This window comes from Lepidochelys kempii, chromosome 11 (assembly GCF_965140285.1).
Source record: "Lepidochelys kempii isolate rLepKem1 chromosome 11, rLepKem1.hap1, whole genome shotgun sequence".
In the NCBI taxonomy this organism is placed as follows: domain Eukaryota; kingdom Metazoa; phylum Chordata; order Testudines; family Cheloniidae; genus Lepidochelys; species Lepidochelys kempii.
The window spans coordinates 42,277,676-42,305,256 of NC_136390.1; the positions used below are offsets into that span (position 1 = coordinate 42,277,676).

Genomic DNA, 27,581 nt, shown 5'->3' on the forward strand with positions numbered 1-27,581 from the left:
ACACAGCAGACTAACGTGCAATAAGACTACTGTATATATTTGACAGCAAAAAGGAATTGCTTTCTCAGCATCAGTCTTGCATGCATTTGGTGCAACATCCAAATTGTAGCTACTGTAAAGCCACTTCCTCAAGTATTGTGGTTTATGCTGTTAAAATGACTTTATTCTTACTACTAGCAGATAATGGCCACATAAAAAGGTAAAGTAAAATCTGTGTCTTTAAAAATAAAAGGGCTGAGGAAAATTGATGTATACATGTAGCTACTCCAGATGAGGAAACAAAGCAGATTTTGTTCCTGTTTTTTCAATTACACTAATGATTAGAATTTTATGGCAACTTAGCGCTCTTGTTGCAGTTTTAAAAGGGCAGTAAAACGGGCTATTCCATACTCCAGGATTCTGCTTTAGCAATTTCAAACTATTACAGATAACATGGACTCAAACTCTCCTTTTGGTGCATTCAAGTTAGATATGAATATAACATACAGTACTTGAGTAACTATTTGAACATTTTAGGGAGGTTACTAGAATTTGATTATCTTGTACCCATGAGATAAAGCTTTGATAAAGACAATGTAATTTTAAAATCCTTAGATATTCTAAAACCAAATTCAGAAATTCAACAAGGATTCTTTGGATCATTCTTTGGATCAAAGTCATTACACCTAGTTTAAAGGTTTTATGCTTTGTTCAAAGTTTTGGGTTTGATTTGGAAAGGTACTAAATATCTACCACCCCACCAAGAGTTGCAGTTGCTTCTAGGATTTGAAGATGAAGGTATAATTTGCTAATTACTGTGTGCAGAGTTACTAATGCAGGGGTGGGCAATCTACAGCCCGCGGGCCAGATCCGGCCCCTCAGGGCTTTGGATCTGGCCCATGGGATTGCCACCCCCATGGTGCTGTGGGCCCCATGCCTCTCCCAGAAGCGGCCGGCAGCAAGTCCTGTGGCCCGGGGGGAGGGGGGGAGTGGCTGTGTGCTGCCCTCACCTGCGGGTACCTCCCCCTGCAGCTCCCATTTGCCGGGAATGGGGAACCACGGCCATTGGGAGCTTCGGAGGAGGTACCCACAGGTGAGGGCAGCGCACAGAGGGAGACTGCCCTGGCCCCAGTGCATGCCACTGCCCCCCTGGAGCTGCTCCAGGTAAGCGGTGCTGGGCCGGAGCCCAAACCCCGAACCCCTCCTGCACCCCAACCCCCTGTCCTGATCCCCCTGCTGCACCTCACACCCTTCCTGCACCCCAACCCCCTGCCCTGAGCCTCCTGCTGCACCTCGCACCTCAACCCCCTGCCCTGAGCCCCCTGCTGCACCTCGCACCCCAACCCCCTGCCCTGAGCCCCCTCCCGCACTCCTCCCTGCACCCCTGCCCTGGGCCCCCTCCCACAGGCCGCATCCCAGCCCTGAGCCCCCTCCCGCAGGGCACATCCCAACCTCACCCCAACCCTCTTCCATGAGCCCCCTCATACACCCTGCACCCCTCCTCTGCCCCAACCCCTTGCCCTGAGCCCCTTCCTGGGCACTGCACTCCCTCCTGCACTCCAACCCCCTACATTCATGGTCCTGCATGCAATTTCCCCACCCAGATGTGGCCCTCAGGTCAGAAAGTTTGCCCACCCCTGTACTAACACCTAAGAGAAAATCTTTGGAAAACAAACGACTTAGAATTCATTATATTCTGTGATGTTTCTAGGGTTTTGTTTGGCTTGGTTGTTTTTTTAAAAAACCTCTCTTTAAGACTTGGTAAACTTGTATAAAACCAGGATCTTTGTTAATTGTTCATCTGCTCATGCCTGAGTTCTAATCCCTTGACATCATGATCATCTTCACAGCAATTAACGTCATTACAATCAGAGGATTTTCTCTTCAAGGGAGGAGTAAGCAGCATAAACTGAGAAGTTAAAATTTGAACACAGAGTTCCTGGTTTTACGCAAGGGTCCTAAGTAACAGGGGCGAATGCTGCTCCCATTAAGTCAAAGGAAAAAACTCCCATTAACTTAAATGGGAGCTCAGGATTTCTCCAGGAGAAGGAAATATTCTTAACATAGAATGCTTTGAAGTTTTGTATGCGTCATCAGCAGCTAAGTGCAGTTTTATTGGGGGTGGGGAATCATTTTATATTGCTTATGCTCAAACTGGAAAAATAACTGAACTGTGAGCGTCCTACTTCAGAGATTTTTTCATTAGTGAGCATTCAAAGCAGGCCATTTGCTACACATTTTCTTTTGGTGGAACAAGAACCACCAAATTTCATCAGCATTACAAGTGAGAACACCCAATTCGATAAGTGTCATAAGAAAGAAAATGCTTTAGATTTCAGTGGTGAGGGCAGGTGAGAAGGACAAACTTGCCCTTTGTTGCCTACGCTCTGAATACATGCCCAGTTCAGTGGCTTTCAGTCACTGTGGATCTCTTATGAATAAAACGGTAGTACAAGTACTCATCCTGAAATTCAAATTCATTGGTAATATGCTGGATGACTCCTCCTTTTGCCAGTTTGTCTCCGTACATCAGAGCTTCACCACGGTCAGAAGCAAGGCCAACTTGGATAAGCCAGTTCACCAGCTCACAGCCAAAGAAGATGCCAGTCGAGGTCTTTGCACCACACCTGTATGTCAAAGGAATGATTCACCCATATGTTCTGTAAATCTGCTATCACCACTGCATGATGGGGGAAGGCAAGGAAAAATACAGGGAAAACAAGGAAAGACAGCATGAAAGTTAAAAGTATGTTAGAAGAGAACCTATTAATTCTGTATGTTAAGGGCATGCACATTTCGTTACCTTTTCCTAAACGTCTGGATGAAAAGCAAAATGCATGCAAAGTTCTGTTATGCCTGTAAAATAAACTTTATAGAACCTACACAGCAATCCGACTACAACACACGTACATATACAAATTATTGGGTACTTACTTCAAATGTATTCATTAGCATGACCACTTCTGTAACAAAATACCTGATTTAATGAAAGGTAAAATGCCAGAAGCATTAGGTACTTGGGCTGCACTTTAATGCTCACCTTTTCTTCAAGTTTGAATAGTTGTGTATATTGTAGATAAGTCATTTAATGTGCTTATCTTACTGAATCTTTATTTACTAGAGGGAACAACTGAGAACAATATGACACTGATGCAAGATGGAAGTGTTTTGTTTTGTTTGTTTTGACTTAGTGATGAGGCAATACTACTACCTTCTAGTCAGTGTTAGGAAACTATCACTCAGAAATGTATTTGTGGTAATGAATATTTCTGGTTATCTAAAATCTGCTCTATGGAACCTAACTGCAGGATTTCTGAAGTTTGAGCAAACAAAGATGATTAACAGCTACACAAGACAGCAATCACCAAGGAACTTCTTTATATTTTAATTAAAACAAGCAGCAAAAATGAGAGCAAATGTTAGCTTATATTAGTGGAGCAACAAAACAAAGAACCAAAATCATATCAGACACAGTATTATTAAATTAAGGAGAAATTAGATGAATATTTAAATAAGGGATAAAGGGATTGCACACATTTTCTCACAAATGGAAATAAGGTGGGAAAGAAATGCTGCACAGTACATAATATTCAAATATAAAATACAAATATTTGAGATCAGAAATTGATATTTTTTAAATACAGAGACCCAAAATATATGTACAAGCTTATGTTTCACTCTAAGTCTGATTAGTTCTCAAAGGAAACAGAAACAATAAAAGCAAAGAAACAGTAGGGGGAATAAAATGCCATGCATCACAAGCCCCGACTTTTCATTGTGCCGGGGGTGCTCAACCCCTTGCTCTGCCCCAGGCCCCACCCCCACTCCACTCCTTCCCTCAAGGCCACCACTGCTTTCCGCCCCTGCCCTGCATCTTCCAGCCCTGTTCCACCCCCTCCCCTGAGTGTGCTGCGTCCTTGCTCCTCTTGTCTCCCCCGAAGAGCCTCCTGCACAATGCAGAACAGCTGATCGCAATGGACGGGAGGCATGGGCGCTGATCGGCAGGGCCCGCTGGTGGGCAGAAGGCACCGGGGGGAGGGGGAAAACGCTGATGGAGGCTGCCAGTGAGTGCTCAGTACCCACCATTTTTTCCCCATGGGTGCTCCAGCCCCGGAGCACCCACAGAGTTGGTGCCTATACCATGCACCATGTAGGTACAAACTGCACCCGTCTACTTCGTAAAAATACTTCCTGATGTGCCATGCTTGCTTATGTGGTAGGAAGCCTGCTATGTGAACTGTGGGATGTCTGTACCCTATGTTCACCCCTTTTGCAAGATTATGATAAATTTTGTACAAAATATGCCTTGTGAGGTATCATTTGAAAACTCAATTTGCTGACATTGTCCTGGTAAAATGTGTGTGGCAACATTGTGTGTAAAGTTCTAAGATTCTACTATATGAGATTATTAAAACATGTTCCAAATCTGGGGAGCAGTCACAAACCAGTTTCCCAGAGACAAAAAGCTAGCCAATGCCTCAACGAGGTGTCTTTGGCAGGAAAAAAGGTGAGAGTGAAAAGTCTACATCTTGACAAAGGAACAGCCTGGGGTTCCCATACACACAGACTTTCCGTCTCCTGAACCTCATCTGGAAATGATTCTCGAAGAAGAAGGGAGAGCAGACACCCCAAATGATCTCTCCTTTCTCTTTATCCACAGCATCAACAACACCTGAAGAACAAAGAAAGCAGCACTGGACTGGGGGAGGGATCCTGACTGAAGGGAATTCAGCCAGTAAGTCTGCTGAACCATGTGGTGAGACAGACCTTTGCTTTGAATTTACTTTAGCTTAAGGTAAGCATTAGTTGTATTGTACTTTTATTTTCTTGTAACCAATTCTGACACTTATGCCTCATTACTTGTAGTCACTGAAAATCAATCTAATCTAGCTAGCTAGCTATAGTTAATAAATTTGTTTCACCTAAACCAGTGTGTTTGGATTGAGTTATTTGGGAAACTCCATTTGGGATAACAGGATTTGTGCATATCATTTTCTATTAATAAAATAACGAACTTTCTATGAGCTTGTATTGTCCAGCAGAGAGCTGGGCAGTACAAGACGTACATTTCTGGGAAACTTTGGGACTGGGAATTTGCTGGTGTTGCTCTGCAGTGTAATTCACAAATGGCTGGCTATAGCACTCATACAATATAGTTGATAATAAGTTACATGCTGGAGGTTGTGTGGGAGCAGACCAGGAGTGACAGCTCTCACAGCAAAGCTGTGTAAAAACCACTCCACATTGGAGAACTGAGGGGACAGAGCTGTTCCTTAGTCCAGATTATACCCTGTGTAATGTCACAGATTGCCTTACTTCATCCTTCTTTAAAGAATTACTGAATCTGAAGCATTCTGATTAGAAAAATCATTGCTGCCTTTTCTTTATACCATGGGTATTTGCAAAACAAGCAGAAGGTTTTTTAAGTTATTCTGCTCCTGCTCCCCCACCTCCCACCTCAAACACAAACTTGAAACCATAATCTTCAGTTTAGGGCATCGATTTGTTTCTGAAATCTTGTGTGACATCACAAGATGATTATAACTTCAAATGAAAAATCAGCAACAAGAATGAACTTGTAAGGGACAAGGACCTACAAATCCAGAATCACATGAGCAGTCTTTACAGATGTAGCCATAGCAAATGCATGTAAGTACAAGATGCAGGATTAGGCCCCCAAAACTTTTCTCATGCAAATACTTTTAGTCACAAAAAAATGAGGTTTGATGTTTCCACTGAAGACAAGTTACCTGAACAAGCTGCTAAATACTCATCTTTCACACTGATGTATACTGCAATTAGAAGACATTTGCCATGGCTGTAAACACTAATGGAAGTGCTATATTTTTATTCCCAGCCTGTGATCTCTGAACAGCTTACTGCAGTTTAAATGAACCTCTGTAAAGGAACAGAGCCCCACCTTCTGTCTTTGACAATGCTTCTGACACAGGCATCTCTGTGATAATGAACAAATTGTTGACATGTCATCCTGATTTCCTCAGGTACAGAAGACTCTGCACGTTCTGCTGCTTCTCTACTACCCCAGAGGAATTCAAACCTGAAAAATAATTAACCAAGAAATCAACAAAGAAACTGGCAATTTAAAAGGAAAGCTGGAAAAATATTACCGAACTCGGGGGAAAATTCTGCATCATTTCTGTCACCAATTCTGTTATAATATAGTGCATACACCAGCTACTCATGATAGAACTTCCTAGCCCATATACTGTTTGCCTTTGAACACTCAAAAGCTTGATTCTAGCTAACACAGAGAGGAGGCAAGGAACTAGGTGTGCCTCCTTGATTCAGAACTGCCTGGACCCTGTGCAATTTAAGGTTGACCGTGGGTGGCAGTCCTCTCCCAAGCTCCAGCCACAACTTAAGTTCTTCCCACAGCTTGGGGCAGTGTGGGACTTAGGAGTCCCAACTCCCCCACGTAAGTGACATATTCAGCTTCCCTGGGTTTGGGGAAGCAGCAGTAGCTTTGGCAGTTTCACTTGTACCAACAGCAATTGCTCATTTGCAAGCTAAGGTTTAAATGCAGTTTCAGCTGAACTTTTACGTCCCACCAGATTTTCAGTTTGGCACCCACTGACTCTGATTAGCCAGCAGCGGTGACATTAAGGCATGGCCAAAAGGGTGCAGCTCACTGCATGTGTCCGTACCAATCTAATACCAAAGAGGCATTCAGGAGCGGCACCCTGGAAGGAGCATAGGCAGGAGAGGAGGTAGGAGCAGCGATGGAAGTAGAGGTTTAAAAGACCAATAACATTATTAATAGCTATCCTTAGCATTAAACCTTCCTAGGTAAGTGTTGAAAGATTAGATTTACCTTCTTTTGAATGGCAGAATGATTAAATGTTTATCCAAACCAAATATACCAAAGGATATGAAGCCCTAGGAAAAAAACCCACAACACAGAAATATCAGTATTATAAACCTAGAAAAGACATTATTTCAGACCCAGGAAAGAAAAGAAAATTAAAATAATCCACTGAATTTAGTGCCATCAGGACTGAATTTTGTGGCCTGGACACTATTTCAAAGAATAAATAGGATTAAGGATCCTTTAAATTTTGGACCCTAAAGAGACAGACAGACACAGGTATGCAATAGGCTGTCAAATAACTTCTCCAGAAAGGGGTTTGGTAAATTTATTCATGTAGAGATCGACATCTCATCTGATATTACAAACACAATGACATCTTTCCAGAGCTATTTGCATGGTAAGACCAGCTAAAATAAAGAGAAGAATAAGCTGATAGCAATTTACTTCTGGAACACTTGCCCATCATACAAAACTTGCAAACAGGAGGCAGAGCATGAACAACCTGTAAAGCAGAAAATGGATAAGCGACCTGTTTAAATGAATCACTGCCCCTTTCTAGAAAACTTGATACACCTCACATTTTATCAGCCCTCCACTGAAAGTCTCAGCATGTTCTTTCCTATCACTGCTGATTACCGGCGTCAGCACCCAAGAGAAATACGCAATTTCAAAGGAAACATTGTGAAGTACCTGACCAAAATTAAATACAGCACAAAAGAACTGCAATTCCACGTAGAGCCTTCCAGGTTCTTGGTTGAACAACCACCACAAACAGCTGGACAGATTCTGTTAAAAATATAAATTTATTAGAAAATTCTCTCTTCTTCACAGAAGATAACAAAAAACTCATTTATTCTCTTTATGCAATAAGTCACCTAGAACAAAAACAGTCACTGAAAAGTAACCTGCTACATTCCTTGTGAGGTTCAGTAGCTGTAAATGGGACCCACATAGTGTGATCGATTTTAAGGGTGAAATGTACCATCAGTGCTGAGGGCCTGATCCTTTAATACCCTAAACAAAGAAGGACCTTGTTCTTCTATGTTAAACTCTATGCATACTTAGGTAATCAATAAGTAGCAAACCTGTCTGAGCCAATATTTCACAAGGCAAACAGCAAACATTCCTACTGAGCTCCACACCAGCATTTTCTACATGGTTTCTTGCTTTTATGGAAGCTCAGCAGCAGCTGAAATGGTGCTGGTATGCACTTCAGCGGAACATAATCTGGAAAAAAATGCTAGCTCATGTGGGCATAAAGGTGAAATCATTTTTGAGTAGCAAGGGGTTCATAGTTCATTTAATAGTTTCTGCAACTAAAAATCTGATAACTGACTTATAGATAAAACTGGGGACAAAATTTCAGGTACCTTTTTATCTTGCGGGCCACCACAAAAATGTATTTATAATTATTTGAAATGTCTGATATATGATATTTAGAAAAAAAGGAAAACTTGCTTCCAATGACCTATTTCAGCGGTTCTCAAACTGTGGGTCAGGACCCCAAAGTGGGTTGCGACCCCATTTTAATGGGGTGCCAGGGCTGGTGTTAGACTTGCTGAGGCTCGGGGCTGAAGCCTGAGCCCCACTGCCCAGGGCCAAAGCCAAAGCATAAGCCCCATTGCCCGGGGCAGTGGGGCTCAGGTTATAGGCCCCCCTGAAGCCCAGGGCAGCGGGGTTTGGGCCGGCTCAGGCTTTGGTCCCTCCCTCCTGGGATCGTGCAGTAATTTTTGTTGTCAGAAGGGAGTCACGGTGCAATGAAGTTTGAGAACCACTGATCTAGTTAAAAAGCAGTTTTGCTTTGACTAATAATGGCACTGTGGGGTTCACTGCGTCCTCTTGGTTTCTATATCAATTATACATTTTTTACAAGTAAAAAATGTATGTTTTTTTGTCAGCCTGACAAACTCTACTTGGGCTCTGAAAGTCAGACTGGGTTGTTTCCTTCTTCTGTATCACCACCAGCAATAGAGTTTCTGCAGGTCAAATCTTGACTTAGTTACACTCCAGCAAGCAGACTGGAGTCTTCAACAGTATCTCACTGGAGTCACTGATTAGCTCTAACTGGAAGGTAGTAAATAAATCTGTTAATGATGCAGCAAAGGAATAGAATCCAGCCCACTGCGTGGCGGTGTGGAGTCCACAGTGCTAATATAAATAGCACAAATAGATTTGTCTGTTTTATTTATATAGGTTCTTATACCATGCTCATCACTATTGTATTTGTCATCGCTAAAGGAACTTGGATTCTGAATCCACACAGAGCTGTTCGATAAGAAGGAGCCATTTTTAGGTAGTCCCTCTTCAAAGAACTACTGCACTTTTTAAAAGCTGACTATCGTGTAGTGAAGAAAAATATCCCTGAAAAAAGTCTGATGAACCGGCAGACCAATGAGAATTCAAATTTTGGCCCTCCCCATAGTGTTGTCAGCCCTGACTTGTTCATTGCCATCAGCAGTGTTAATGGTACAGTTAGCACATTTAATTTTGTGACGTACTCTTCTAACGAGGGACAGAACTGAGATACACACAATTCATTTAATATAGTGCAGACTGAACTGACACTGACCCAGAAAAATGGGGAACTACAAGATTTTTACTGGTCTGCCAATACAGATTTCCTGAAAAAGTGTCAAACCACTGATCTAATCAATGTCAGAAATAGGAAATATTTACAGCAAACAGGCCCACAATGAGAAGTAAACACAGCAACACATGTCTAGCCAGTTGTTTGTCTCCACTCTGCAGACGTTGTTCTTCCTGTGCCAATATGCAGTTTTCAGAACTGCAATGACTCTCACACTGATTTGCTGCAAAACATTAACCAGAATTTATAATTAGGCTTTTTAACTTACAGAGTCTGATGATTCTGACCCTGCTAGACAGCTTGTACAACACCCAGTCAAAAGCCACAATCTTACAACAATCCTTTAGAAGCAGTGAGGAAGAGGAAGTATTGGGGAGAGATGGGAGGAGGAAGTGAACAGGAATGTCCACACACACAGCTTTCTTCATGTTTGGGATCTACACAGTGCAGTGTCTCTTCCCCATTATTCAGTGCTGAAATGACTGATTTAATCAGTGCTGACACATACTGCAGTCTTGAACAACTCAGGAGTTCCTGGCTCCAAGTCCATGCACGAACTACCCTATTACTACTTCTGAAATTTGCATGTATAATATCAATTTTAATTTCTGTGCTGAGGATGTATGCACAAAAAGGGAAATTTTAATGTTAGCTTTAACTATAAATTTTTCAGACATCTGTCCCAAAGCGGACTGGTTGATTTCTGGTGGAGATGGTTGCTCTCTCTCTAACCAGGAAAACTTGACACAACAAAACCTTTTGCTGCCTAAATTACAGCTCTATACTAGCGCAAAGTTTAGTAGTGGTTATTTAAAAGTTCTCCATACCTGCCACTAGATGGCAAGAAAAGAACTGCACGAAGTAATACGTACTACACACAAAACAGGGTATGTGTCACTGCAGTTCGGTGTAACAGTGGGAAGCACGATCAACTGCTAAAGTAAAGGTTACATGAGCTTCCATTGTAACCCCATTTTCAATTGCTTATAACTTCCTGTGTGGAAATAGCCCTCACTGAGGAGACCTGATTAAGTGTTGCAGTGAGAAATGGCTTGGGTTCCAAAGAGTTTGGACCTGTTGAAAGTTACATGTTGTGCATGCAGTACATATGGAATGGAGCTGCCTGTAAAGTGTGCAGCTAAGGAAGGCTGCGGTGTGCATCATCACTTTGCTGGCTACTGAGAAGTAAACATCTGCATGGGCTGGACCAAGGGTTCTTGCAGGGTGCACAAAGTTCATTGTGAACTATTCTTCAATTTCCATGGCTCTTTGGGCCCCCTCAAAACAAATACACTTGGAAGGGAACGTTCCATACGAGGGCAAAATACAATCTACAGGGTTAGATCCAGAGCCCACTGAAATCAATAGAAAGACTTCTATAGACCTTGGATCAGGCCCTTGATGCAAACTCCAACAGTTTAGGACCAGGAATTTATGAACAGATAGAGGTGCCCTATACCTTGAAAGTCCCATCCCCTGTGTGAAGACTAGTGCTGAAAGTTCTGAGGACAAATCCCCTTAAAAGGGTTGCATTCTGTGCAGCTTTCTAAATGGTCTGTTACAAATTAATAGTTCTGGACAATAAGACAGTTGTAGTATTTTTTCTGATGGCAGAGTGTAAACTATAAGAAGTTACATGATGGCAAAAGCTTTCTATTTTAATTAGAAGTTCAGGATGTCCAAGTAGAACAGTTAAAGTGATGACATCTCCCAATTTAATTTTTACTGCTATTGTAGCAAAACTAAATTAGTCAGTGCAACAGATGGAATATTATATGGGAATACATTATTCTCGTACCTGTCTCGGTGGGAGGAGTACAGCTATCATTAGAGGTGGCATTTGACACTGGCTCTCCCTCTCCAGAGCAGCATAACTCACCATTTATTGTTTGACATGAACAGCAACCTATTAAAAATATTAAGTATTAAAGGGATAGTTATAGTTTCCCTGATTTACAGTAATGTGATGGGAAAACAAAATTATTCTATAATATTCTAAAAGAAGAACATTTACTGTACATCTGAAAATATACAAATTAGTGTCAAGAAATTAGTGCCAAGTATCAGGGGGTAGCCATGTGAGTCTGTATCCACAAAAACAACAAGGAGTCTGGTGGCACCTTAAAGGCTAACAGATTTATTTGGGCATAAGCTTTCGTGGGCAAAACACCACTTCTTCAGATGTACCAGACTCCTTGTTGTTTTTATACAAATTACTGACTGCCTAAAGGAGAAGGGTGTGACAACTCTCTTCCAGCTTCCATTCAGAGAGGGTCTTTTTCAGACACCTAATATACTAAAAAGTTTTCAAAACACAGCATTACACTATGGGAGCAATGTAGGTGCTCTTGGCTATATAAACAACGTAAGGGAGCACTGGCATAACTAAGCACACTAAATCCAAATGAGGAGGACAAGGAATAGTTTGACTGTCCTGAAAGAGCTGGGTTAGTGGGCAGGGTGCAGATGAAACAGTCAGAGATGCCTGATTAATGAGATCTTTCACATACGCCCACAGTACTAGGTATAGTGATAACTAAGAAACCTCCCTTAAATCATCATATTAAAATAACTGAGAGAAAGTGCGCTATTAAGGTTATATTTTCACGCATCACCATAGCAGCTTAGCATTTCTCAAGAATTGAGAAAGACAAGCTTTTCCCCTCCTCCCGCTCCCCTTTCCAGCAAGTAGAGGTTAAACTCATGCACAGAATTATGGTTTATCCCCAGCTCCCAGTTTTTTGCACAGCCAGACACTGTACCTCTTTCTGCAGTGGATTCTGCGAAAGGTGGAGAGCCACTGCTTGACGTCGGATTCTCCTCATTCCCTTCCCTTTCAGAGTTCTCCCTCTGGCCATTATGTGAATATGGGTTCAATATCTCATAGTCAGTCTCCTGTTCATTTCTGTTCATACACAGAAGTGAGATACCCGATATCAGAATGCTGATGAATAGAGTCACTGCTGTGGTAACCATCTGTCAGAGGAAAATCAAGAGAAAAAAATATGCCACCTTAACATAAGAAAATGTAAAAGCTTGTTTTCTGACACATTGAATACCAGTACTTTCTAGAATCCAACCGTCGAGGAGCACCTAAATCTGAACAAACCAAAATGTATTTCTATATGTATGCCACAAGACATAACAGCAGCTAAAAGTCCACTCAGCATGCTTGGCTGAGCTGATCTTCCCAGCCTGGATAACTCACAGAGGGTTCTTTTTCTTTGGCTTTTGTTCTGTAGGAACCCTTCTCTCCAGGCAATGACAGCTCTCAGCTACTTCCTGTCCTTTCCCCCCATTTCTCCTTCTTCTGTGATTCTTATTCCAAGGACAAGTGCACTCTCTTTTCCTCCTTTTGCAGGGCTCCATTTTCCACCCCCTCTCCTTCTGCAAGTCCAATTAGCCTGTCTGACAGATCTGCCATCAACACACAGTATCAATTTGGAGATTGTTAGTACTTGTGACAGGTACCAGATTGACAACCCTGCATACTCACGTCCTCTAGATCCACTGGGAAAGTAAAACCACAAGGGGAGCTCACATTGCCCCAGCTGTGTATGTCATGCCAGAGATGAATGAACAATTTATCAGTAAGAGTGTAGTTCAGACTCCAGGCGCTTTCAGTCCTTCGTTTCTCTGCCAAGACTCCCAACGAGGATGCTAGTTATTGCCACTTGGTGTAATGTTCTAGTAGCGTGGACACCTGTCTATAGGACCTTGATCAAGACCACTGATCAGCCATTAGATGGTAACAACTTTAGCTAACTACCAAGCTAAGCTGGATTCAAACCGGTAACCTAGAACAGTGTTTCCCAAGTGGTGGGTCGCAACCCACCAGAGGGTTGCAGGAAAACTGTAGATGGGTTGCAGACCCAATGCAGAGGGGAAGCCTCAGGATCAGGGGTTTAGAAAGCAAACCTGCCCTGCATCCACTGTGCAGTGGCAGCTCCTGTCCCTTGAGTCAGAGCCCAGTTCCCCCACGCCAAGCATTGAGACGTGCCACATGGGGCACGTACTCAAATTTGGCTCGGCCGCCTTTCCCTCATGAAAGAAGGATGGCTGGGCCAAACTTGAGGGACGCTGCAACCCTGTGCAACAGGCAGCAATGCCTGAAGTGGGGAGCCAAGTCCAGTCTCATGGGACAGGAGCCATTGCTACAGGGGGACTATAAGGTGAGCGTGGCTCATTCTATAACTTTACCCCCCTTCTGCATCGGGCTAGAATTATGGTTGCAGCATTGGGGCAGAGGGTGCCACTGCCCCTTGGCAGGGCAAGGCAGCAGGGGAGGAGAAAGAAGGATGCTGGTCTATGATTTTGTGCCCCCAACGAATTTGGACTCCAGGTGGGTTAAAAAGTAAACAAATCAAAATGCAGTTGGTGGGTTGCCTTAGTAAAAAGTTTGGGAACCATTGACCTAGAGGATGAGGGATTTACTGCCCATCATCACTCCCAGGCTATTCAGTCTCTGCTTTCTTTTTGTCAGTGTTGCCAAAAAGGCTCCCTGTTCAAACAGTCTTTCATAACTGTTTGTTACAGAAAAACATTTTAATACCACAGCCTCCAAGCTGAGTAGTGGCTATTTGATCCCTAGTATTTGCATTGCCAGTACTTGTAAACTGTACTTGGAAGAAAGCTCTTTAGTTATATGTAAAGCAAAGAGTGAAAACAAACAGTTTCTCAGTAACATACTGTGAAAGGCAAGTGTCAAAAGGGGTGAAGAGAAACATTCATACCTGATATTTTCCATAAAAAAAAGCTGAGTCAATGCTGTCAGGGTTACGTTCACCAGTTATTAGTAAGATTCCCACTAGAAGTGTTGGGATGCTGCAACAGCAAAATACAAAGTGTGTCAAGAAAATAATTATTTTGCATTTTCCCACTTATTCTGCAGGAAACTTCTGCCGACTTACCCCCATCCAGCTATGATGATAAAGCCAACAGGTATCTTTATTACGTCTCTTTTCTTTAACAGCAGCAAAGTCAGAGAGAGGAAACCTAAGAAAACAATAGAAATGTCTGCTTTATTACTTTTCATTAAAAAAAAAAAGGTAACAATTGAAGAGTCTAGATACACTACAACTGGTATCCAATATCACACAGCTGGTAAGACTTTCTTTCTAGTGCCTCAATATATTAAGTCAAAAGCTACAAGCTACCATGTTTTTTTCCTAGTTCTTCTATGACAAAATTATACAAAAACTATTACCTTCAAAAGTTACATTCTAAATAGGTATTTAAAATGTTAAATAAACTTGGGCTCACTGTACAGTAAGGTTCCATTTACAAATGGTTTCTAATGGATTAATAAACATTTAGTAGATGTCATATATGGATGTTAGACATGAGCAGTTTGTTTTTATAGTTGCTCATTAGTAGCAGGTTTTATATCAACGTATTGACCAGTTGAATACTATAACAATTATAGATTCATTATTGATCTATTTTAGATAGCTAAATATGAACATAATCAGAAACTCTGCACTCTTTTACATACGCACAACAGTGTCTTTGAGCTGGACTTCCAAATTCTATTATCAGTCCCTCACAACTCAGGAAGTTAGCAAACTACATACTTCCATATTTATGAAAAAAACTGGATAAGATTTTTAAAAATGGTGAACCAAAGCTGGGGTCCTAAGTCCATAATTAGGTGTCTAAATAAGGGGCCTGATTTTCAACCAGCTACTCCCATTGGGAAATGCCTTGCCTTTATGGGGCTAACTGTATGTGGGTATGAGTGAATGAAATGCAAGTGCAAAGAGGCTGCCCACTTAAAACTGGTCCTGAGACACGTGTGACTGAGTAGTACAGGAGGGGCGAGAGGCCTTTTCAAGCCGGGCTAAAGTTTCCTCACAAGAAACCTTGTCTGTGCCTGTTCATGTTTCCTCATCAAAGGCCAATAAAAAGCTAAAAACCCATAATCTACATGATGTAGGAAAACTCAAATAACCACATGGTCACCCTCACTGTCACGGGGGATCTTGTGTGTTGAGTGGGGCCGTCCCCATTGACCCAATGTGGGGTTGGTACATCCCATCACGTGGTCATTGGGACTCCCTGTGGGATCAGGTAATTACAACAAGGAGGGCTCGGGACCCCTGGCGGGGCCAAGCAGACAACAGACTATGGCCCATGGGCCTCCTGGCTGAGGCAGGTAATAGCAGGCTAACAAACAGTCAGTCTGTAGCACCTGGGCAGGGCAGAGCAAACAAGCAGTAGCCACACCTACTGGCAAGCAGGGGGGTGGGGGAAAGGAAAGGAGGGAACCCAGGCAAATTCCCTGTTAAGAGTTTAAGCATCAGCTTCTATCAACATTCCCTGGGTCCTTTCTCCCGCAAGGTGCAGGCCTCTCCCCAGCCGGCAGCAGCTCGACATGCCAGTCAGGCTCCGCAGTTGGCTGGTCATCCACAGCGTAGTCCAGGTCCACAGATCCCACCGTTTGGAGAGTCATAGGCGTCTCTGCAGGAGCCTGCAGCACACATCCTTCCTCCTCCTCAGCCAGCCCAGACTGAGCTGGGCTGCTTCCTTTTATCTGTCCCTTCCACCTTGAGCATGCGCAGCAGGGGCAAGGCCTCTTGGACCCTGTTGGCCCCGTGCAGGTTTGGTACATCCCGTCACACTCACATAAGGCTACCCAAGTTTTCCTTCCACCTCTTTTGGTCTGTTTTGTACACTTCCATGCCCCCTCATATGCCTAGTATAACTTCCCCAAAGCTCTGCTATTATACAGCAATCTACCACTGTCTCCATCCCTAAGAACCTACAGAAAACCCCCCCACAATTTATGACATGTTAAAAGGCTACACCCCACTGTTCACTCTGTGTTTGCTTTTGCCTTTAAGGCATATTCCTGCAATTTGTTCAGTACAAGCAGGCTGCTGCATCTATGCAGAACTGCACTCAAGTCAATGGAGCTCTGCATAGGCACAGCAATGTATCCACAAGCTACCAAATGCAGGATCAGGGCCTTAGACTGTAAGCTCCCCAGTGCAGGCAGTGTTTCTGTTTGGCAATGACCTACCACTGTACAGAACTGTGCACATTTATAGTATTAAATAAACGATTAACATACAATGTGAGGAAAGATGACTCTCCAGAGTACAATCAATTACTCTCAAACATTAATTGCACACTACAATACTTATTTTTACCACATGAAAGCAGAAGTTATTCACATTCCAACTTACCTGTCCACAAATAAGTACTATAAAGCGAGCTGTATAACAAGATGAACACCAGAATCTTCAGAGTGATGTTTCTCTCTCTAATAATGAAATTCCACATCACCATTCCAATGCAGGCAACAACCTGTGAAAGGAGAGTGAAGCTGCAATCATTTGAATATTGAAATTAAAATATGAGGGGAAAAATAAATAGTGTAGCACAGATACAACAGTTATCAAAAATCCACGATCTGCAGCCAGACAACTGAATTTTGTTTGAATTTATGAATTCTCAGATATTTAAAAAGGAGTTTTCACAGCATTAAAGCAGTGCAATAGTGCTCTCAAAGTTAAGGCTACGTCACTGACATAAGCATTTGTTTTTCAGGGATTTTCTATTTTTGACAACAAACATACTCTAGAGTTAGAGAAACCTGAAGTAAGAGGGTTCAGAAAACAAATTTCATAAAATGCATTACATACCCTTTTTGTCTGAAGTGTTTTAGGGGCACTGAAAAAAACCTGAGGCTGATTGAGGTTTGGATATCTGGGAGAATTATCGGGTAAATAATTCACACTTGGGGACACAACCTGTCCAAGGATAATCTTAGTAGTGAAGAGGCCCAGATAAATTACTAGAATACAAATTTAAGAAAAATAACCTTTACAGTTGAAGTTAACTTGCAGTTATAAAAAAGAAGTGTCTAATTTAAACAAACCATATTTGAAAAGGATGGACTCCATAATAGTCAACGGACCCTCGCTGGTTTTAATATCATGTACTATATATTTCTATCAATATTATACTTAAGAAAAAGGTCTGCTGCATATGCACACAACAGGCGCCATCATCCTCCCACTGAACTCCATGGGAGTTTTGCAGTTGACTTCCAGGGAAGAAGGTCTTATATGGTCTTTTCTCCCAATGCTAGGCACATGTAACTCACTCCTACTTGTATCAACGGGAATTACAGATGTGTATTGAGAGAACAGTCCCGCAACTACTGTATGAATTTATGCTGCGTGTTTATGATCCTATCTATATGATAGGCAAGAGTAACATTTGCAAAGCATGGGGAAAAAGAAGCACACACACAGATTCCAGTGAGCAAAGGGTGGTTCAGTCTTTTCTCTCAGTACACGTGGCATTCTCATGCAATTTACTCCATTTACGCAAGTCTTGCAGCAGAGAACTTATAAATCCAAATCTTTTCTGTCAAGTCTGGACCTTAAAGCTTCCATGGCTCTTTTCTCAAATACAGGGTTTTGCTCCGGTGTCCTTAGCCAACATTTCCCTCTCACTGTTGCGCCATCTGCTGTGTACCAGATGTCCTCAAGTGGCTGACAGCAACCAAATGAAGATGGCTTCATGTATATGTATATGTGCTTACTGTATATGTAGATTGGGAAGCATTTTGGGATGAAAAGATATATGCTATTTTTAGAGATATGATTATCACCACTTAGAATTACACATATAAAATTGAGAAAAGAATGTATTCCAAATCTGAGCTTTCCCTCTGAATTTCCTCTATTTCTCAGCTTGAGACACAGTTTTATCAGAAAGAAAAGGAGTACTTGTGGCACCTTAGAGACTAACCAATTTATTTGAGCATATACTTTCGTGAGCTACAGCTCACTTCATCGGATGCATTCCTAGCTCACGAAAGCTTATGCTCAAATAAATTGGTTAGTCTCTAAGGTGCCACAAGTACTCCTTTTCTTTTTGTGAATACAGACTAACACGGCTGCTACTCTAAAAACAGTTCTATCAGAGAGACTTTAATGTTATAATCATTTATTCCAACAGAATCACAAATGATTGTTCTGTACAGTAAATACTATACAGTCTACTACACAAAATCTGAGGCACAGTAACACTGAAGCTATTTAGAAAGTAATGTGTTAGATCTTTTTTCTCTTCATCATATATCTATAAAGTAAGCTTTCCACACAGCGATTTCTCAGAAAAAAAAAAAAGTTTGTATCTAAAGATTTTTATATTCTACCTGGTACTGACCTGAGCAATGAGTAAGTTTGTCGTCAGCATATGAGGAAGCTGTTTATATTTCTTACTCAAAAGAATAACAGTAAGAGACCAGATCTGAAATACACAAAAGAAATAAGAGTTCAATTTAGGACTTTTAAAAATTAAGATGAGCACTCAGGCTTAACATACAGGAATTAAACATCCAACAAGCCACTTCCTTTTGTTTTTAGATAACAAAGCCGGAAGCATCAACTCTATGCCACCAGCTCCCAGTCCCCTTGCCATAGGAGGCATAGCCACAGTGCAGTTCTTCTGTGTGCTTGGGATGGTGTGACTTTTAGGGGACTGCTGTTGCTGGGGCAAGTTAAAGCTGCTCTATTCATGTCATATCAAGCTGGAGGCTGCTTGCCCCTCACAAACAAAGGGGTGGAAAAAATGCTGAAGAGCCACCCATGCCTCCTTAGGGGTGCTCAGGCTAGGTGGATCTGGTGCACGCCCTCTCTCACTCTCTCTCTCTTTTTTTAGTTTAAGACACAGCTTCTACCCATTCCTCTCTTACAATCCCCACAAAGGCTTGTTGATTGCCAAGATGCAAGTCCTAGTTGTGGCTGTCCTTCCATTTCTCCTCAATGTCACAGTCAGTGCCCCACTCTATATTCTTCTGTTTTGTCAACTCTTTCAAGGTTTTGTTGAGATATTTAATGATCCAGGTTAACAATATTCACACTTCTTCAAAAAGGTACCCATGAGCTACATTGAGAAGTTTATCTTCCTACACAAAATTGATAATAAGTAAGGAGAAAAATTTTGCTTATTATGAAGGACTAATTTACATGCATTTTATTTTTAATTCTATTTTTAAACTGCGTGACATTTATCCTTTCCTTTAAATTAATAAAACTTTAGGGAGTATTCAACTGCTTACAACACAAGAATTTAACCAGTTAATCACACCAGTTTCTTTACATTTATCATCACATATTTCATATCTCAACATAAAACTTTCCCGCCTTTTATTAGAAATATCAAAAAGCAGCACTCTGACAAAAGGTATAAAATGCAAATGTAAGTCTGAGATAGCTTCTGGAAAGATGAACTCCAAAGCTAAAAATGGAGTGAAACTCGGAAACTGTGCTGAATGGACCAGCTTATAAGGCTGTGGGAACCATTCAGCATGGATATTTTAACTTACGTTAAAAAAAACAAACAAACCTATCCATGGCAGTGTAATGATGGCAAATGATGCATTCTGGGATGTCACAACCTATTTTATGAACCAGGCAACCAGAGGTTGTTGCCAGGAAAATAATTTCCCAAACATTTTAATGCTAAATAACTTCCATGCTAACTGCTCTCACTAGCCAAGACTGTGGAGGCATTCAGCTCAGAGAGATGCCTCAGCTTTAACTTCTATCTTTGCTACTGCAGTAGCCCCTGCCAGCACCTTTTTTGGATGTAAGAGTGGGGGCCAGTGGGCAAAAATATCCACAGAGATGTGTATAGGCCTAGTATTTAAGCATCTCACAATTTGTAATGTATTTGTCCTCAAAACCCCCCCGTCAGAAAGGGAAGTGCAATTATCCTCATTTTTACTGATAGGAACTGAAGCACAGAGCACCCAAATGGCTTGCCCCAAGTCAACACAGGCAGTTTGTGCAAGAGCAGGGAACTGAACCTGGATCTCCAAAGTCCTTTGCTTAATACCCTTACCACCGGACCATTCCTTTTTTACAACTACTTCGTTCATGTTAGCTTTACGGTGGACCATTTACCCTACATTGGAGAGCCTCTCTCTCTCTCTTCTCTCCTCCCCTCTCCTACAAGAGGGTAAGAGTGATGAAATGACAATTTTGTCTTTCAATTACCTGGCTTGCTGTTTGTCACTACCTTACTGCCATTTAATGTGGTTTGGGTATTTCCTTTACCTTACTGTATTATCAATACTTACCAGGGAGACGAGACTGACAATACTTATATCAAAGCTAACATTTTGGATTGCAGATGCCAATGGGTTTGGATCCATAGATGGAATGGTCAATAGCCAAGCAGAAACATACAAGATAGGAGCAGACACAAATGTGCTTATCACCATTCCTGAGGTAATCTGCAAACAGAAATCAAGAGGAGAAAGCAGAGAAGATATTACATTTCTTGTTATATTATCTGTTTTTAGGAAATATACTATGGGCAAAATTCTACCCTGGTCTTAAATACCATATGGAATTCTACTGAAGTCAATGTATTGCATGGTTAGAAGATCAACCAGAATTTGGGCTATGAATTGTAGGAAATACATCCATTTTTTGCAGACAGTTAAGAAGAAGATGAACATCTTGTAACAAGCGTAATCAAAAACAACATCTGTTTGGGAGCCCTCTCTGCAAATTCTCTACATTAACAGTGCTTTCTCACATTAGTAATCCCAATGACTCCAGTACAGGACTGGGCGAACATACTACAATGCGGAATGTCACAGCTTAGTCTCTCCCTCCAATGCACAGCTTTATATTTTACATTAAACAAATAAAATTTGTTTGTGCAGATGTGCATTTTCTGTCATACAAATTCAAGGATGAAAAAAAGCCTGGATGTGTTTACGTGTTACTTATATTTTGGTTTTCCCTGGCTTCCTCGCTTTCGGAATTCAACAGCAGCAGAGATTCTACACACACCAGCCCTCTGACTAATAAAGGGACATTGCCAAGGTTGGTTAGACACAAAATTAAGCTACAATGCTTCGTTATTGTATCTTTCTTGTATATTTTTGCAAAAAAATCTGTGTAATTCTTCTAAAAAATTATGACAAATGTTTTATTATTTTGCCTAGAAGGAATACTGAAAGAAAATCAAACAGTTACAGATGCACATGTATATAGGGCCAGATTCTGGAACTATGTGAAATGCCACTCCAAAATGCTGCTAAAAAAACAGCATCAATGTGTGCCCATATTCAAGGCAGCAGCAGCTCCACATATTGTCTATTCCCCAGAGTCTCTTTCTCGCAGCATCTCGAATAATTTATATGGGAAGCTGTGGATAGGAGCCACTTGCTGGGTCCGGTAATAAACATGATGCACCCTGGATACTTGGACTTTCCACCCTGAAGTGTATGCAGAATGCCTGTAAGAATTTGGCTCACTTCATAAAACATCTCTTCTGTTTAAGAGTTATTTGTAATAAATCCAATAGTGAAGTTGGAGCAGTGTCCTCTGGATAAGAAACAAGAACTACATGGTTTTTTATCATAAGGTTTAACCGAAGGGGAGCATAGGCGCCGACTCTGTGGGTGCTCAGGGGCTGGAGCACCCACAGGGAAAAATTAGTGGGTGCTCTGCACCCACCGATAGTCAAGCTCCCAGCCCCGTCTCACCTCCTCCTCTGCCTCCTCCCCTGAGCACGCTGTGTCCCCACTCCTTTGCCTATCTCCCAGCGCTTGCTGCCACCAAACAGCTGTAGCAAGCTCCGAGAGGGAGCGGGGAGAAGCGGGAACATGGCGCCCTCAAGGGAGGAGGCAGGGAAGAGGTGGGGCTGGGGCAGGGATTTGAGGAAGGGGTTGGAATGGGGGCAGGACAGGGTGGAGTCGGGATGGGGCCAGGGGTAGTGGGGGGTCAAGCACCCACTTGAGCCAGAAGAAGTCGGCACCTGTAAAGGGGAGAGAGTCACTCAAGGTGGGATTTTCAAAAGTTCATAGCAGTGACCTAATTCAGCTCCCACTGAAGCAAGTGATAAAACTTTCATTGGCTTCAACAGGAACATATAGAATTTTCCTTCTGCTTTAAGTTATTTGAGTCCACATATTTTTCTTAATCTAGGCTCTAGGAATAGGATCTTAGGTTTAAAAAAAAATCTGTATTATGTGAACACTTGAAACAGAAAGCAGAAAAAAAACTGCATGGTTTAATTGTTAATTTGAATTGTAATTCATATTTTGATCCCTAGAGAGCATAAGAGACCCAGATGTGTCTATATTATGAAAAGCTAACTTTCTCAAAAGTTTGTATTAAAAATATTTTATCAATAAAATTAAAATCAAAATTAATGCTGAGTTTGCTAATGTCAGGCACATACAATCTCTACTTCCATATTGAACTGGTTTGCAAAGATAGCCACGCCAGGTGCTGCTGGAAAGACTCCATAGAGAAATGCATAGTTTGATAAACTGGTGTGGTTGACTAAGCTGTCATTCTTGTCCAACAATTCCACCATCTCTCTACAGAAAAGTGGCATCATCAGTCTGAAAAGGAAAGAAAAAATGAATACATACTTACTCTCTTAAGTGACATTTCCCTGCATTGCTTTCAGCTTAAAAGGCGAAATTTCAGGCTTCTCTGAACAACAGTATTAAATATACAAAGAAAAGAGGGACCTCACTTTCAGTAACTGCTTCCCTAGGTACAGTGGTATGTATACACAAAATCATGTTCAAATAAATATATAACAGAACTCCAACAGTAAGTTTAGATACCTGCTAACTACTGCAACATGAACTAATACAGACAGAAATAGATTCCAATCACCATATAAATCCTTTAAAACAATTTACTCTGGTTTTCAGGCCAGTCAATTCAAGTTTTATACCAGCACAACTGAGATCAGAATCTGGTCCAGAATCTTGTTTGAGATAACTAATTCAGGAAAAAAAACAAAAAAAAAAACTTTCCACATGTCAGGCAGCCAGATGGAGCATCTGAAAAACAATCTAGCTCCTGGCATGATTTTGGAGATACGGTGTCACTGAGGCAAGATATAGTGGGAGTTCTGCTATTTTTAGCATCTTTGTCATCTTCCAAACAGTCCATAGATCAGCAAAATTGCAGTAGGCTCTGAGAAAGCCTACATATACTTTGCTCTGCTATCTGAAGGAAAGATACCATATCGTGACAGCTGCTCCTGGGGGCAATCTGTATTAGAACTGGGGAAACTCCACAGGCTACAGAATAAAGAAGTGGGCAATCACGCATGTTTGAACAGCTTGCTGTAAGAGTCCAGTGGTGAACAAAACAAAGCTACAAATATTCAAGTTAAACAATTTGGGGTATCCTGTCCCTTCTTAAAAAGAACAAGCCAAACAGCAAGCATCTACTGTAAGTGGGAAAATCTTTTATGAGGTGAGGTGAGCAAAGAATCTTAGAGTTCTTCTTGCAAAACTGAAACAGCATTCATGGACTACACAGTAAACCTTCCTACTTAGTCACCAAACATCAGAGACAATTTAAAACTGACAAACTCTCAAATAATTTTTTTTATAAGTTGCACTGAGAACTAGAACCTCTTTAGGACAGTGACTCTTTAGGACAATCGCGATTGACTGGTTGACCCTCGAGGATCTCCCAGTCGATCGTAATCTCCAGCAGCAGTGCAATGTGGCTGCAGCTAAGGCAGACTCTCTGCCTACCCCAGCCTCACACCGCTCCCGGAAGTGGCCAATGCAGCCCCACAGGCAGGGCAGGGGTCTCCCTCTGCTCACTGCTCCTGCCTGCAAGCACCGCCCCCACAGCTCCCATTGGCCGGGAGAGCTGTGGGGATGGTGCTTGCAGATAGGGGCAGCATACAGAGCCATGTGCCCCCTCCCCTCCCCCCACCCCAGGGACTGCAGGGGCACACTGGCCCCTTCCAGGAGCAGCATGGGGCTGGGGTAGGCAGGGAGCCTGCCATAGCCTTGCTGTACCCACGGCCAACCGAAAGCCACCACATGTAAGTGCACCCCAAACCCCCTCCGGCACCTGAACCCCCTCCCAGAGCCAGAACACTGTACCCCCTCCTGCACCCCAACACTGTGCCTCAGCCCAGAGCCTCCTCCTGCACCCAAACTCCCTCTCAGTCTGCACCCTGCACCCCCTCCTGCACACCAACACTCTGACCCAACCCGGAGCCTGCTCCTGCACCCTAAACCCTGCCCCAGGCTCAGCCCAGAGTCCCCTCTCAGACTGCGGACCCCTCTGCCCCAGCCCAGAGCCCGCACGCCCTCCTGAACCCCAACCTCCTGCCCCAGCCCAGTAAAAGCGAGTGAGGGTGGGGGAGGGGTGGAGCCCTCAGCGAAGGGGCGGGGTAGATCCTGAATTGCCCTTAGATTCAAAAAGTGATTTGGCCATAAAAAGTTTGGAGACCACTGATTTAGGATATAAGCCTATTTTGTCATAATATGCTGAGCTGCTTTTTGTGCTAAGTCAAAGACCAAAGGTGGTTGCCTCAAGTTAGTCTCCTAACTCCTTGTTAAGGTATGTAAATAAAATTTACTTGATTTTCAGAGGTGATGAGCATCCACAAATGCCACCTGAAGTCATTGGTAGTTGCAGGTGCTCACTCACCACCTTTGAAAGTTAGGCAAGTCCCTATCTTTAGGCATCTAGGTTGGGAAATATTAGACATGATTTCCAAGCAAGGGAAAAAAAAAAAAAAGTTTCCCCTATTAATGCTGTGCCAAGACAGCATCATTTTTGGATGGGGGGGGGGGGGTGAGGGAAGGGAATGGGAGCAAAAAGTCCACACAGATGTATATAGGCCTAGTATTAAACAAAAAATAGCATGAACAATCAATTAGTTTTCTTTCATATTCTTTTCATGTGTCCAATTCACAACTTCACCATCACTGATCTGGGTTATGCATGTTAATTATTTTTACTCTGCCAACATCCAAGCTCTTCTTCATATAAGGTTTATATTTCTTTGACTATATCAGAGCAGTAATACTGTGATGTGAATTGTAGCTTCACAGCAAGAAAGAGTGCACAGTTCATCAATAAGAACATTTATCTTTATTTAGTCCAAGCAATGCGATGGCAGAAGTTAATTCACTGGCAAATTGGCTGAACTTTAAAGGGAAACTATCATCTACTGATACTCAAAATTTAGATTTAAATAAATCATTTTACAGTCTAATGTGAACAGAAGTGGGTTTTAAAAATAATCCAAAATTATTTGGGGAATTTAAACATTGCAGCACAAGAAGTTAAAATGACTCAAAAGCAAATAGGAACAAATAAAACTCACCAGTTTAGTTTCATTGTCTAAGCTAAGCAAAATGCAAAAACTAACCAAGCAGTTTGGAATGAAAAGTAAACTTGTTAAAAATGAGATCTGTTTTAATAATACATTAGTTGTGAGAGATATGGATAAGTATTAGTAATACTGACTGTCCATTTAATGCTTTTCTAAATGTTGCAATATACAAAAAATACTGAAACATGTAAATACAAAAGTAAACACATCAAACTTACAGTTTAGCTGTGATGAGAAGAATCAGTGCAACAAATGCATTCTTCGTCAGTTTTTTTATTTGTCCCACCATGCTGAGTCCAAGGTAAAAGAGTGCTGAGCCAGAAAATGAACTGGCTAGTCCATCAAGGAAGTTTTCAAGATACACTGGTATCTTCTGTCCAAGAATAAAATTTGAGGCAATTCCTATGAAGACCATGAATACTATTGGGTTCTGCAACACTCGAAGAAGCCCAAGTCCCACTATTTTCATTTTGTTGTGCGACATACTGCGATTATCTCGCCCTTTCTGGATTTCACAGAAGATAAACCCAAGAGGGTTTAGCATCATAAGAGATATTGGAGCCACTAAGTAAATGTACTGGAGATATTCTGGGTAAGTGGTTTGATATAAAGCTTCAACTAGAAAACAGGAAATAGAAAGTGATTATTGACAATACTTTAACAAAAATATATGATTTAATATTAAAATGAATGATTGTCTCTCAAATATACAAAAAGATGTTCTTCATACTAACCATATCAGCCTAATTAACAGTTGAATACTTACAACTAGCGCAAGATGACAGTGAAAATATAAAGAAATGCATGGTTAATTGTCATTAGACCATAGATATGCACTGAAAATAATAAAAATGATAGAAGATTAACTAACCCATGTTGCTTTACTATACTATGAATACCCCAAGGGCCAGCTGATAGAACCCTGTTTCAAAATGAATCATTCTAATATTGCTGTACAACAACAAAATAATAATACCATATGCCCTCTATTGTAGATTGTTCAGCATTTCAGATAAAGGAAATTGTTTTTGCAGCACATTCCACAATCATGGGAGAGTCACTGCACATTAATAGCACAGTTTGTGTAAGAGTCCAATTTGCAAATTGTTTTTCTTCTTACAAGTCTTTTAGATCTCTCTGAAATATAACCAGTGTGTATGACAGGTGTAATTCATCATCCTGTATTTATGATCCCTTTATGGCACTCTATATAATAAATTAAAAGAAAAATTAGTGCAGAATAAATAAGCAGTGTTCATGTTCTGGGACTACTCAGGTCAGGAGCTGGGATTTAGGCATTTTAGGTTGTTTCCACTGACAACAATTTGGTTTTGTGACCTTGAGTAAACCACTTAGGGCTTCCACTTCAAAGGTACTGACCACACATAGCTGTCATTGAATTCTAAAGATCAGGCCATTAGCCACTTTGTGACTCACTTCACACATCAATAAAAAGGGTGTATGATATATATCCTCACAGGACTGCTGCTAAATTAGTTAAAGGTTCACAAACCCTGTAGCTTTAATAATCCTTCCCACCCCTTTTATTATGTCACATCTTCAGGGCAGCGTCTGTAGCTTCTATATGCTCTGCAGATGCCTAGCGCACTTCTAGGCACAGTAAAATAACCAGTAAAATACTTTCAGAACCTTGGATGAAAGTAGCGAAATAAGTGCAAGTTATTGGGATATACTGCGCTACCACTGTAGCCATAGTGTAGACACTTCCTACATCGATGTAAGGGTTGTTTCCATCTATGTAGTTACTCCACCTCTCCAACAGGTGGTAGCTACACTGACAGAAGAATTCTTCTGCCAACCTAGCTCTGTCTACAACGGGGGTTAAGTGAACCTAATTTTGACACACAGGGTGTGAAATTTTTCACATCCCTGAGCAATGCAGGTAGGTCAAACTAATTAAGTGTAGACCAGGCCTTAGTAAGCCAAAGCAAGGATAAATTAGAGGTTGGTGCAAACTGACACTTAACTAGGGCCAGGTCTACCCTACAAACTTTTGCTGGCATAGCTATGTCA

General features: G+C 41.7%; 1 protein-coding gene across 11 annotated transcripts in view; it reads right to left on the reverse strand.

The window, feature by feature from the left end:
* Positions 1-1,725: 1,725 nt before the first annotated feature.
* Positions 1,726-27,581, reverse strand: part of GPR155 (G protein-coupled receptor 155) — a 45,293-nt gene continuing 19,437 nt past the window's right edge. For 8 of the 11 annotated variants that reach the window (XM_073305899.2, XM_073305895.2, XM_073305898.2 and 5 more), the window contains 14 exons: positions 25,766-26,165; positions 22,617-22,782; positions 20,497-20,652; positions 18,579-18,662; positions 16,583-16,703; positions 14,306-14,390; positions 14,129-14,219; positions 12,158-12,371; positions 11,194-11,301; positions 9,485-9,618; positions 7,499-7,594; positions 6,812-6,876; positions 5,900-6,037; positions 1,726-2,606 (listed from right to left, as the gene is read on the reverse strand). In XM_073305899.2, coding sequence (XP_073162000.1) covers positions 2,384-2,606; positions 5,900-6,037; positions 6,812-6,876; positions 7,499-7,594; positions 9,485-9,618; positions 11,194-11,301; positions 12,158-12,371; positions 14,129-14,219; positions 14,306-14,390; positions 16,583-16,703; positions 18,579-18,662; positions 20,497-20,652; positions 22,617-22,782; positions 25,766-26,165 — 2,081 coding nt within the window. In that variant the 3' untranslated portion in view covers positions 1,726-2,383. The other 3 variants (XM_073305900.2, XM_073305901.2, XM_073305902.2) reach the window with 3 other exon arrangements.